The sequence below is a fragment of the Sander lucioperca genome, chromosome 21 (assembly GCF_008315115.2).
Source record: "Sander lucioperca isolate FBNREF2018 chromosome 21, SLUC_FBN_1.2, whole genome shotgun sequence".
In the NCBI taxonomy this organism is placed as follows: domain Eukaryota; kingdom Metazoa; phylum Chordata; class Actinopteri; order Perciformes; family Percidae; genus Sander; species Sander lucioperca.
This window is the reverse complement of record NC_050193.1, coordinates 6,818,179-6,831,855: the sequence shown is the minus strand read 5'-3', so window position 1 is coordinate 6,831,855 and position 13,677 is coordinate 6,818,179. Positions and strand designations below refer to the sequence as shown.

The following is a 13,677-nucleotide window of genomic DNA, read 5'->3' as shown; positions in this document are numbered from 1 at the left end:
ACAAAGTGTCTCCCCTGTTCTTCCTGACCAAGATGGGACATCTTTAGCAGGAAAAGTTAGCACTCTCCTTGATTTCATGTTGTTTATGGAAAAGGAGAATCAGGAAATGAGTAGGGGGAAATGCAACGCTACCAAGCCACGGCCGAGCAACATGCGTCGCTGCGAGGTGTAGTTCCATTTTTCGAGAGGTGCACGTCAGGCTACGGCGTATGATCCGGCGTCGGTTTGTGTCTTCACGTACCTACGTGCGTAGCAACGGCGTAGATTTTACGCAGAAGCATAAAACAGCCTTAAGGGTCAAGGTGGGGACATGAACGGAAAATGAAGTGATCAAATGTCACAAAAAGAGTGCAAAAGTGTGGGACCACCCACTGTGCCTTCCTGTGGCAGAGCAGCCTCCAGTAATGACAGCACGGTGACCACACTGCATGGCAGGAAGTACAGAACTCTTTTTTCAAGTCAGATCTAATCAAGAGATATGACAATAATAACTAACCAGTAACCACTTTTTTCCCATAATTACTACAGAAGTGATAGTAAATGCTGCCTCCTCATAATACATGCCTAATGCCTACAAAAAGGCCAAAAGGAACAGGAATCTCACTCTGTGATGTAGTAGGTCGGATATGCATAAGTGCCAGTCAGAAATCCCAACTCAAGATGCACTCTCAAGGGACAGATGTGACATACAGTGACCTAGGGCTGGACGATTTTGGCTAAAATCATAATCACGATTAATCGAACATGTTAGCTCGATTACTTTTAATTTTTTTTTCTTTTCTTATACTGTAAATATGTTCACGGTTATTTTTTCTAATGAAAGAGTGCATAATCCTATCTTTGTGATTCTAAAATAAGGAAACAACACACAGATAGCAATTAATGCTTATTTATTAAATATTTCAAACAACTGAACTGAAATCTACAACAGTAGATTTTACAATGAAATAAAAACGTCTTATAAAAAAGTAATTTAAGTTTTAATGTAAAAAAAAAAAAAAAAAGTTTCCTAAAAATGTAGAAAATAAATAATAAATGTCCTTCATAAGATTAACGGGATCCTGTGGTTAACTGTCTTTTCGGAATTAAACTCCACAAGCGTGTCCTGTGGCTCGCCGGCCGACACACACACACACACACACACACACACACACACACACGGGGTCTGTTCCGAGTATAATAAAGCCCCGTCTGTGTTGAGCAAAACATTACGTGAATTACTACGAGAATGGACGTGCATTTAATATAGGAAAAGTGCACAAGTATTAGCAGCATTTGTTGTTGTTGTATGTGGCGCTAAGGTCTAGTGACGATGCTATAAAGACCGTTGCCGTGCTTGCGTCGCTCCCTTACCCCTCCTACCAGTCCCTATGGCCACTTGGCCAGTGGGAATGCAAACGGGAAAAAAGATTTTGGGGGAGAGTAGTTCTTAGAACTGCTTAGAAGTGTACTTTTCCTCTAAAAAGTACAAGTACTATCCGATCGGAAAGCACCTATGGTCGCAGACTGGACGGGGCGGAGTCACGTGACTACACACGCAGCGGCCGTAATATGTTTTAAGGGGAAAGTACATTAACACACAGTGGGTGGCCGCGGAAATATTAATAGGATTAAAAGACCGAAATAACCGACTTGGTAAAATTACGTCGGTTATAGGCTCTGAATTTCGGTTACGATTATTTTTCGATTAATCATCCAGCCCTACAGTGACCCTGTTTACTCAGCACCAATCATCAAACCTACCTGACACACCAGGCAGATGTCAAGGAACTAGTGGCGATGGAGAAGGCCAAGTGTGGCATTGCTATTGTTTTATATTTTTGAACATACAGAACAAACAAATACAATTGAACAAGGTGCTCGTTTTTAAATATATATAAATCTTTCGGTTCAGGCACCGTTTTAAAAGTATTGTATCATGTTGATAAGAGCATTAAAATGAGAAAAAAAAAATAATGGGACAAAAATAAATCAAGGGACATTTAGAATAGAGAAAAATGTGCAATTAATTGCGAGTAAACTATGACAATGTGATTAATCGCGATTAAATATTTTAATCGTTTGCAGCACTATCAAAAATAAATCGCTTGAGCTGAACAGCCATTTCAGAATGATCCCTCTCAACAACATCGCCAACGCTGATTTAACACGACAAAAAGGCAGACGGAGTCGACGAGTGTGACGAGGCCGACGCTTGTTCATTTACGATCCTCATTAGCTCCTGCATTGCAGCAGCTATTCTTCCTGAGGTCTTTACAACCATCTTTACAATCGGTCAATGCAATAATGAATGTCCATCATACACATTACATTCTAAATAGGACATCATAAGACAAAGACTAAACACACACAATTATACGCATCATTTCACAACACATATGACAAAAATAAATACACAGACAAGACGAATAGGACAGCTCCACCAGTGCAGTCAAAGAGCAACTGTGGAGTCTGTTTCACTGAGTGTCTACATATGAAAATATGTACAAAACAAAATAAAGACTTTTGATATGGTCTTCTATTTCCCATCATTCTTCAAATACAACACCAACTCAAAACTCACACCTATTCATATCATTATCACACATTATTCAATACAAGAATCTAAAATCATAATATGGCCCATTCTTTACTGGAGTGGGAATTTGAGCATGTTTATGATCAATTTTCACTCAAGTCTTACAATATCAAAGCATATGTAATTGAAAAAAAGCATGTTGAAAATTGGCAATGCCCCCCTCCCTGTACCAAAAACGTACCGAACTGAACCAAAAACCGTGGATTTTGTGAACCATTCCACCCCTACTATTTACCCACTATTAACATACACTACCAGAGGCAAGTTGGCCACTGCCCTCTCAATCAATCTCCTGTGTATGCAAACAGGCACACACACCCACTCATTTTCAAAATTAGTCAGAACCCCAAGAGATGAGGAGAGTAAAGAGCAACCCAGTACAATGTATACTCAGGTGACTGGTGAGTGCAATGCACAATGTTGGTGTTTCCCAAATTAAACAAGCAGTAGCTCATCTGTGCTGCAGCAAGACACTGACGGTGTCCTCACAGACCCACTTCCCTGTCCACGTGCCATATGCACCATTCCCAAAGACAATAAAGCAGCTGCCAAAGTGACAAAGCTCCAACCTACAGCAATTCAGAGGAGGCCAAACCGATGGCCCTGTCACTTGAATAGTGGGGGGAGATCGTATTCAGACACAGGGAAGGAGGGAGGGATGACAGCGAGAGGAGGGGGGAAAGCGAAGGAGAGGGTTGCATTAAGACTGGGGGTTGGGTCAGATGGAGAGGCAGCAGTGCACACAGATATGAGACTCTGCGAGAAAGTCTGAGGCGCTTCCATTAATCATCAGGGGTCTCATTTGTAAACGTGGCGTACGCACAAAACAGGGCTGAAAATGTGCGTACGCCACTTCCCACTCAAAGGTTGTGATTTATAAAAAACAAACTTGATGGGAGAATGTGCGGTCCTCCACGCAAACTCTGACCCATGCGTACGCACATTTTGGAGACAATGGGAATTGGTGACGCAGATGGTGAGGTGGTGAACTGAAGTCAGACTGCAGAAAGTACATGCGGGAATAACTGTTACTCGTAATATTTTCAAGTATTGATGCCTCCCACACATCACTCCATATCATCCACGTTTTATCATGAAGATTAAATCCAGCAGTGTTATTTGCGCTTGTGCTGAGTGATAATTGTTCCATAAACACCTTGCAAAATCCAACTCAAATCTTAAATAAAAATATGTTCTTAATATTTAATCGGCGCTGTCTCACCGTCACATTGTCCGCCACGAAGCGCAGGAGGAGGAGATTGCCCGACTTCACGGAATACAGGATAGCATCAAATACCCTAGCATTAGATAACTGCAAAATAAAATGTGCAAATAACTAAATATCTGTCTTTAATACTGTGCATATATCATCAAATGTCAAAGCCTAGAAATACAGCTGTTAAGCTCTCGCGCAAACGTTACACTTAATGTCCTCGTTATCGGTCCAAACTTTAATACTGTCCGTGACAAAATCTGCATGAAGAAAAGTGTGTTTGCCTATTAGACTTTCGTCTTCAAATTGTATCTCGGGGTTGGGGATACCACTAGTTGATTTTGGTTTCATCCGCAGGTCGGCAAGTAGCACTCTCCAAAATATTGCTTTGCCCGAGCCTGCTAGCATCAACCTGAGTCACGTTAACTGTACTTCTATGCTTAGCTCGTAGGTGGTAGCTCAAGCATGACATGCTTCGGTGATATTTTAATTCGGCTTTACACAATGTGCATATGGCTTTCGACCCGTCCGGGAGTTTTGGAAAATAAAACGCGCCATTCAGAATTTCGTTGCTGCTGTCTTTCTCCATCATGCCTGCAGCCTGCAGCAGCAGGATGTGTTGTTACGAGGAAGTATGGCAAAGGGTCAAAATAGTAGCCCATTAGGCACGACGCAAAACTGAGTGAAGTGAAAATAAATTAATAAATGGCGGCATGCGATTAAAAAGAATGAACGCGTTATGCTCGGCCCTTAATCGCATCACGATTAACGTGTTAATGCTGACAGCCCTAACACATATTATATATAATCTTCAACTTTATCACTGAGGCTTGTTTGGATATAATATATAGTTCTGTTAAATCTTATCATAAAGGTCTGGTATATCGAAGCTGTCCCCGAGTGCCGTAATGCCTGCCGTTTTGGACAGTATTTTTAATATTGGTAGTCTATAGATCGGGTTTCCATACACTGTGCGGAAACAGGCTGAAATTATAAATCAATTTACAGCAATCCCCAAGCATGAGAAGTTTTTTTTATCTTTTTCCCCGCCAGTCGTCATGATTTGGCATAACGAAAGAACAACTGCCAGGGTAATTAACATATTGATCAGCATTCATGAGGTGCTTTGCATTGACTATTTATGGTTAAAAATGGGCGTGTACAGGGCGGGATAAGAGGGTGATTCACGTACGCACAATTGTAGGTAATCTGTGATTTATAAACATTGCTTACAGATGTGCGTATGCACGGTTTTATAAATCTGAATTCTTTTTACGTACGTACACTTTTAGTAAAGATCCTACGCACAGTTTTTTTAAATGAGACCCCAGAGCACCAGAGAAGCTGAAATCTACAGGGACCCAAAGTGGAGAAAACAAGGAACAGGCAATTTGCCAACTTGACATGGTGTAGCATGCACTTTTATTTAGTTATGTGTTGGGAAAAACAATAGAAAGAAAAAGGGTGGTGAAAGAAAAAATAATAAAGCCTTTTAGTCATTTAAAAACTAATTGAATCAACCAAAACAATCTCATTCAACAACCTGGAAATCTCTCTTCGCTAGTGAAACGTGTCGTAAAGACTTACATAGTATATTGTCTAGACTGATGCTACAGTCAGTCTTATTACTAGATCCAGGATGAAGGAATATGTGATGCCAAATTAAAGGGGCACTCGGCCAATTTTACACATGAAGTACAGTTTTGGGGAGTACTATTCAGCCAGTGAAATCAGTTGTATCCTATTTTTTGTGGCTCAGGAGGGAGCTTAACATTTTTAAACAGAAAGTCTGTGTTTGAAAGAAGTGTGTATTTAAGAGGCAGGGGGGACTACTAAAAAAAAGCTTGACCCATGCTAGAGACTAAAATTCAGGATATCTCTGCTTCTTCCATTTTAACCAGTCTCTTATAAGTCCTCCAGCTTTATGGTAGTGCATACTGTACTAATTCACTGAGCTTCGACGGAGACTTGTTTTGGGATTTCCCAGGCTTAAAAGCAGAATTAGTGGAATTTTTAAATGAAAATTGAAAAACATTTTCAAAACTTGCAGATACAACCTTAATATTAGATCTGAGCAGCATAAGGTAAAAAAAAAAAAAAAAAAAAAAAAAAACATGCAAAACCTTGAGGGATATTCAACGTTTCAGATAGCACTGTATAATATGTAAATCTTCTGAAATATTAAAGTATTTAAATAGTCCTTAAAGTTGCTACTACTGCAAATAAATATTTGTATCTGTATCAATTTTGAAACTTAAAAAGACGTTGAGGACTGGGTGCTGGACCCTTAATGTGGATAATAATATACAAAATGGTACTTTGGACAGCACTCCAATTAATACTTTTTCTATCGAACACCATAAATGTATCAAAATGACAACGTGAAATGGGTCACTCGTGGTGACTAATCTACAGAGAATTGTCACCGAAACCTGCAGCTCCCCTCAGCTTTATGTAGCTTTATAGCGAGTTTCAGCTCATTCAAACTTTACTTTTTTGATTTACTCTCACCGCTCTCATAGCCTTGTTTTCGGCCGTAGTTTACAGTGAAAAGACTCTAAGGGGTGTTTACACAATGAAAGTCCGAACCAAGGCCTGAACGAATGTCCATGTTTTTGTTACATTATTTGATCCAGTCGTTTTCACATTGCACTAATGAGACAACACTAAAGACGTTTACGTGACGTACCTACTGTCCCTTCGTCATCACCTACGTGGGCTGCGTTTATACTTGACGTTGATTTGTTTCTAGACAGGCTTCCTTGCCCTCTTGTATCCTCTTTAGTGACAAGAGTTTTTTCCAACTGACTCCTGGGGGCTGTTTCACAAAAGCAGAATTTATAAATCCAGGATAACCGATAAAGCGAGGCTTGACCTAGTCTAATCTGTGCAGCCTGGCTTTGTGCGTTTCACGAAGGGCAAGCCTGGCTGAGCAGGAGCAACTAGATCGAGCCAGGCTGAAGTATTTCAGATAGATGAGTGTTCACGGCTTTCCGCAAGGTCGATAATAGATTTACTGATGCTAAAATGGAGAATACGCATTGTTCCTACTTTATACAGAGTGAGCAGCAGCTTCTTGTGGAAGTATGATAACGTGAAACACACATTTACTGACCACTGTTTACTGAAATATACATTTACTGACCACTGCTCTGAATTGAAACCGTCATAATCATACCTTTCAAGGATTAGGCTACTAATCATTTGCACATATTAACCGTTGTACTCTTTGCTTTAAAAGTGAGCAGAAGATAAATGTTCCTCAGGAAATTTACCAAGAAGATCAATTTTCTACAACGCTAGAATATGATGCGTAAATATCTCTTTCACTGTTTCTCCCTCTCTCTCATGGGCTAAATTTATATTTTAAAATATAAATTTCCTAAGTCATATTAACTTCCACTGCCCGCTTTTAATGCAAAGTGTACAACTGTTCATTTTTGCAAATGACAAGTGACTCATTGAATGGTTTCAGTTAAGAGCAGTAGTTCGTAAATGTATATTTTTAGACTAGATCATTCAGTCGGTCCTCTATTATCTGCAGTAACAACTTAAATGCTAATTTCTTTTCTGCTCTGAGCGCATCCACCGTCACTCTTGTGTTGTGGTCAACCACACACTCGCTACGTACACTCGAAGCACGGAGCTATATCTTAAAAGGAGCTTCCCCGGTCTTATAACACGATAGCCTGCCAGAACTTTTTTGTAATTGGTGCGAAGACCTCACGTCTCTTACTCAGAAATTCTTGTTTATCTACATCCGGGCATTTCTCGTGTACACAAAATCTACATACTAAATGTTGGAATACACAACATACTCAATTTTACGTCATACTTAGTAAGAATAGTATAGGCTACTTGTCCTACACCAGTTGGATATTTCCAATTGTTGTTCCAGACTTGAGGGACTTCCAGATACTACTAATTATTAATGTCTAAACCCACAAATACATGCTGTCTTATGCCATACATCCTGGCACAGCTGTCCTTGGCGGCAGTTAAGATGCAGTCAGGTCTTGACCTAATAAACTGGCAACTGAGAGTATATGGCAACTCTGTGATCAGTTATAAAGACACACGAGAGTGAAACCTATTAAGAATTTTGACGATAGGAGCAGGAAATTACTGCTCTTGAACTGCAAAAGTTGCAATAAATGCTTTCCATAACATAGCCTATTTCTTCGAAAATGGGTAACTACTTCTCGGTATAGAACATTTTTTTTTGAAGCCGAGTAATATTTTGATTAAATTGCCAATGTAAGACAAATATTGTTAACAGAACACTGTGACGTGAGAAAGTGTTTGGCTAAGGTTTGTGAGTTGTGATTAGGGCTGCACAATATATTAGATTTTTCTATCGCCATATCAACTGCCGCAATTAACATATCGCAAAAGGCACGAAAGACTCAGATATTTTGTGTTAGTTGAAAGAAAATATCAGTAAAAACTGCACTTTAAAATGTTCTTTTTTTTAGTGGTGCCTTTTATATTTAATTCAATGTTCAATTTGTTCAATAAAAGAATGTTGGAAATTATTTCCTCTCATTTGTTATAAATTCAATAAGCAATTTGTTGTATTTTAGCAGAATCCTGAAAGCTGCAGAACTGAGTACACTTTAATATCTGTAATATCGTTATCGCAATATTCAACGTAAATACCCTGTGATTTATGTAGGATACGACTGGATTGTATCAATGTCCTCTCCAAATAAAGCTCAGACAAATTGTTGAAATATTATTGTTGAAATCTGTACAAATTCAACAAGGTATTTAATTAAAAGCCAACCCCCCACAAAAAAAAGAAATCCCTATGCTTATTATTCATGTGTAATATCAGATGCCACATACAGATGCCCTACAAAAAATCTAGTACTGCATTTATTTGAACCAACATAGGATAACTATATTGAGCCTGCATTTTTTTTATGTTTTTAAAGTCCCTCTGAATATACTGTCCTTGGTCAGCCATATTATGGAATAGTGAATCGGCCTCTGAAAATTACATGGGTGGCAAACAAGCAAACAGGAACCAGTGATTGGTGTGAGATTAGCTGATTCTAATGACATTAGCCTTAATTAATATGGGCCTTGAAAGTGGACCATCATTTGTGGTATTAAAAATGAAATTAAAAAAAATGTAGGTATTAGTTGAAAAAGCAATAGAATTTTTTAGTAATTACAAAACGATAAAAAAAAGTAGTCAATATTGTCTATTGCATTCCAAATATGCCACAATATGACAAAGACGCACGTTTTCATGTGGCCGAAGAGAAAACAAAAATACAATGCTCTTTAATGTCATTTCTGCAGTAGCAGCATTAACAGGGTGCTAGTAAGCCTAATGGAACTCCTGCCAATGATTCAAAAGTGGTAAATGAAGCACATACACTCACACACACTAGATCATATATTTTGTTTGCTCGATCATTTGTTCCCTGACCACACACTCCTTTTCATTTAGAGGTCATTCACAACTAGGCCAAGGATGGTGTTACCATGGTAACTAAACCAGAGAGAACAGAACCAAAAAAGGAATTAAAAAAAAAAAAAGGAGAGAAAACAGGGGCGATAAAAGTATTAATTACCAAAATTACAGCCAAAAATAAGTCAGATCTAAGTCTGTAGATTAAGTGGCAGACATGCACGTTTTCCTGGCTGGCAATTTTTAGACACCCTGAAATGTTGTAGGTAGTTAATGGCTTTTTAAAATGGAAAACCAACAATAATTACATACTAGTATTTTGAGGTACAGTATGTAATTAAAAGCTCAGCTCTGTGAACCCTAAACTTACCTGGTATCGGCAAGCACTTTGACTCAGTCTCTTTAAAAACTTGATCTATTTCAACTAGGGAAATTAATTTGCAGTAATGGTACCTATTTATAGCTCAGCCTTCTGAGTTTGTTTGATCTACTGCTCACCTGGTAACTGCATGCCCTTTGACCCAATGTGTCCTCTTTATTTACACACTTGGTGGCATGGTGTAGCACTGTCTGCATCTTCTATATCTTATCACTGTATAACACACTAATCACAAAACTGACCTATAGCTTGGATCTGCATAACAGATTGCCAAAATATAGTTTAAGGAAAATGGTAGATAAAAGGTATATGCTAGGTAACAAGTTAGCTACAGTAGCCCTAGAGGTTTAAACTGCTTCAATCTGTGTGCACCTTTAGGCAAAGAAGCCTATCCAAACAAGCGCGACTGCAGGTGGGCTAGTCATTAGATAGATCTATGTTGTTATACATTGTGCTTCCAACTACCACAGCGATGTTAAAGCATTAACAATTTAAAAAAGCGGTTTCACGCCTGTAAAATTGAGGATTTCTCCTACAAGGAAAACAACAGGCATGGACAGTACGCTAAGTAACGTTAACGGGCCTCTGCATGAGTAATCTGTTTGAACACACCAGTCACCCCCCCCCCCCATATATTAGTCATACAAACAGTACAGACACAAACACATCTGTGTGGGATATATATAATTACCAGTTGGTGGTGAATCAAAATATACATTGCGAAGTAAAGACTGCTGGCGAGCGACCATCGTCGAGCAGCCAAAATCCTAACGTTAGGCCACAGGGCAAAGATTATTGCCTGGGTTTCGTAATGGACGTCAGTGCTATGCATAGCAGAACTGTATAGCAGAGCTGAAAGCGTACGAAGATACATATTGTTTCCAAGATCATGACAGTAAGCTTTGGAAAATGAACTGTACAGTTATGTTTTGTGATATCTACTCCTTTGAATGCATTCTCATCAAATAGCCTCAGTCTGAGTGTGCGCCATCATCACCATGACGGCGTCACCGTCTACCACAACACAAGACAGTCGACGAGCAAATTAGCAATTGATGCCCAACACGGTGGTTGTAGCAGCATTTGTCGGGCTATTAGCAGCGTATTTGTGGCCAGCAGTGAGTGAGACAGGCAAGGGATGTCAGATAGACACACAATGTAGATGCGGTTATTGTGTCTTTTGATAGACAACTGCCAACTAGCTTTAGCTAGCAAGCTAGCTAGTTAGCCAGAACAGGCCGCCGTGCAAGTGAACGGTCTCAGTGGGCGCCGGGCATCAGAGCTACCTCTCAAGTCTTTACACTGCTGTTACCGTGTCTCTTGCCGTCTACTCATTCGGTTTCCTGAGACAACATGACTGGCAGAATAATGTTTGAATCAACGGCGTTTACCTGGGTTTATCAGGTTGCCAGGGCGCGCGGGATCTTTCTCTCCGAGGATCCTGAACACCTCTCGTTGTCGATGACGTCACGCGTTGGTCTTTCGCTGAGGACGTAAGAGCGTGTTACGTCTGGCAAATATCTGTGCACCAGGCAAAAACTGGCAAAACACTTATTAACGCCGACAGGACATTTGGGCACAAAGCTACAATGGAAAAACATAAGTGAAAGTTTAAAAAATGCTGTTCCCAAATATGCTCCCAAAAGTAAGTTTTGTTCAGATTCTAGCTATCCCAAGGTAGGTGAGAGTAAATAAAACAAGTGAAAACAGATGCACCAAAAAAAAACGGAGTTCAAAAATGTTGGAAGATACAGTAAAAATTAGGTTGGTAAATCCACTGTATTTATTTTTATATTTTATATTTGAAAGATACGGTTACGATCAAGCCACTCACCAGACTGATATGCTTGTAAGTTGTTTTTGATATTTTATTCCATTAATGGTCAGTAGAAGGGGATCATCCACCAAAGTTCTACCTAAAACGCATAGAGAATGGTATCTGGACAAAATCTAAGTTTGCAGTGCCCCTCCGTGGACAACTACTGTTAAAAATGCTTTAATCAAACCGACGGTCAGCTCTAAAAAGTAAGCGTCAGATTTTGAGATCTCCAAATGTTATTTTATCAAAGGGCAATAAATCTATAATGAATGCCAAACGTGTGTCTATTTTCAACTGGGTAAAAAAAATGTATTTATGGCAACCCAAACGCATGCGTCGTGGCTTTCAAGTGATTGGACCGTCCATAAACCCGGAAGTAGCGTGAAGGTCTTTGGCGATGGTCGGAGTTTGTTTCACTGTTGTGGGCCCGGTATCAATGTGAAAATGGGTGTTAAAATAGAGGTGTTTAGAGTAAGTAGCAAATGTTTTAAAAACGTTCGTTGACATTTATTATTTATTGGTTTTAAGAATTACAAATGGGCCCAGGTTTCGTGGCTCGAGCTAGCTAACGTCGCTATCATTATTATTAGGCTAAGCGTGGCCATGATGTAACAGTGTTCCACTATCACTCACTGCCTGGTCTATTTGTTTTTTGAACAGATGATGCTATATCTGTCTTTTCCCGTGACCATGTTCTGGATCTCAAACCAGGCTGAGTATTTTGAAGAGTACATAGTGAAGAGAAAGGTATGTCATGCTCTTTTTATTTTTGTTTAATTTTTTTTATCATAATTATCAGTCCACCAAGTGATGCTTGGTGCTCTTCTTGTAGTAACAAATGTTTCTTTCTCTGTGCTACGATGGCATCTGTTACGGTATCCAGAGGGAGATCTTCCCCCCTGACGAGGGACTGCATGTAAGTGTAATACACAGAGCTCGTGTTTATAAAGTGGATACTGTCCATAAAATAAATAAATAAAACTGCACACTCAACAAATTAATTTTAATTTATTTTGATGTGGTTTATTTTTCTGTCTATACATTCAACTTGTTGGCCAGCACCTCATACTCTGCAGTACACACTGTGCAAAGCTTTTCAGTCTTTTTTGCCCATAAGGGCCATATTATGTTGTCCTTGCTGTATCATTCTGAAACCAACAGATAAATGGTATGATAAAACCACATGAAGGTTACAAGAGCTCATCCTTGTGGTGCTCATTTTTTTCATTTGAATGTTTCAGATAATACTATCAGACCATATTTTTTATCAAGTTGGATGTTTTTATTTTTATTTTTTTAAGAATTGGGCTAATAATTAACACCGCAAATAATTGTCGAAGTTAGATTATTTTGTCTGTCTGCATTGTTCCTTAGCTGTTTTTTTTTACCTATATACCGGTATCTGCTTATTTATTCATTTAGTTCAGAACTACTGCTGTACAGCACACATGATGATTGTGTTATATGTATTTTCAGAGGAAAGAGTTGGAGGACTTCAAAGAGCGAATGCGTGTACGTAAGGAGCAGCGAATATTAAAAGAGATTTCTATGGAGTCTGAGAATTGATGTGTTGAAAAAATGCATAAATTCCCAGCACCACCGATGGAGGATAATCTGGTGTTTTTTGGGCAAAATAAACTGGTCGGACTGGAGTAAGAGGGTGACGCGTTGGAAAGAAGTTACTGTCATAAAATAATTATTTGAGTTATATCTCCAGTTGGATCTTATGTAATCATCCTGATTTATTTTGTAAGGTGCAGTGTCTATAAAATGCATTCACCCCCTTGGATGTTTAGTGTTTTACAACATTGCATCAAAGTGGATGTAATTAGGCATGTTTGATATTGATAACAGAAAGAGACCTTAATACCAAAGTGTAAAAATAAAGGTAACTGTTTGCATTAAGTATTCACTCCATATCAATATTATTAGAGGCACATGTGACAGCAATGTCTGCCTTAAGCCTATGTTATAAAGTCTGGGTAGCTTTAGCTTTATGTTCTGGGTTGCCTTATTGGAAACTCAAATTTCTCTAAGTCACAGTTCACTTACAGACTGCAGCAGGTTTTCTTTTCTGATTTATCTGTAATTGGCTGCATTCATTGTTAAAGTAAAGCAAGTGGCTGCACCAGTGATTAAGTGTTTTCAGTTGTGTGAAACAAAGACATTAAATAATTGTTTTTCTGCTTGTCACTCTTGTGAAAGCCTAATTTCATCCACTGTGTTGGTATAAAAAAGTAGATGGGGTGGGGGAAATTGACACTAT

General features: G+C 39.0%; 2 protein-coding genes across 2 annotated transcripts in view; one reads left to right on the top strand and one right to left on the bottom strand.

Annotated features, from left to right (window-relative positions):
* brd4 (bromodomain containing 4) overlaps positions 1-11,091 on the bottom strand; it is a 41,030-nt gene extending 29,939 nt beyond the window's left edge. The window contains exon 1 of the mRNA XM_035997090.1: positions 10,984-11,091. The gene's annotated coding sequence lies outside the window, so the exon portion shown is untranslated. The remainder of the gene's footprint in view (positions 1-10,983) is intronic.
* A 636-nt stretch (positions 11,092-11,727) lies between these two features.
* LOC116059473 (protein PET100 homolog, mitochondrial) lies at positions 11,728-13,094 on the top strand. The gene is made up of 4 exons (XM_031312572.1): positions 11,728-11,882; positions 12,072-12,158; positions 12,295-12,327; positions 12,888-13,094. Exons 1-4 carry the CDS (start codon positions 11,856-11,858, stop codon positions 12,975-12,977), a joined length of 237 nt encoding a protein of 78 aa, XP_031168432.1. The 5' UTR covers positions 11,728-11,855; the 3' UTR covers positions 12,978-13,094.
* Positions 13,095-13,677: the final 583 nt, after the last annotated feature.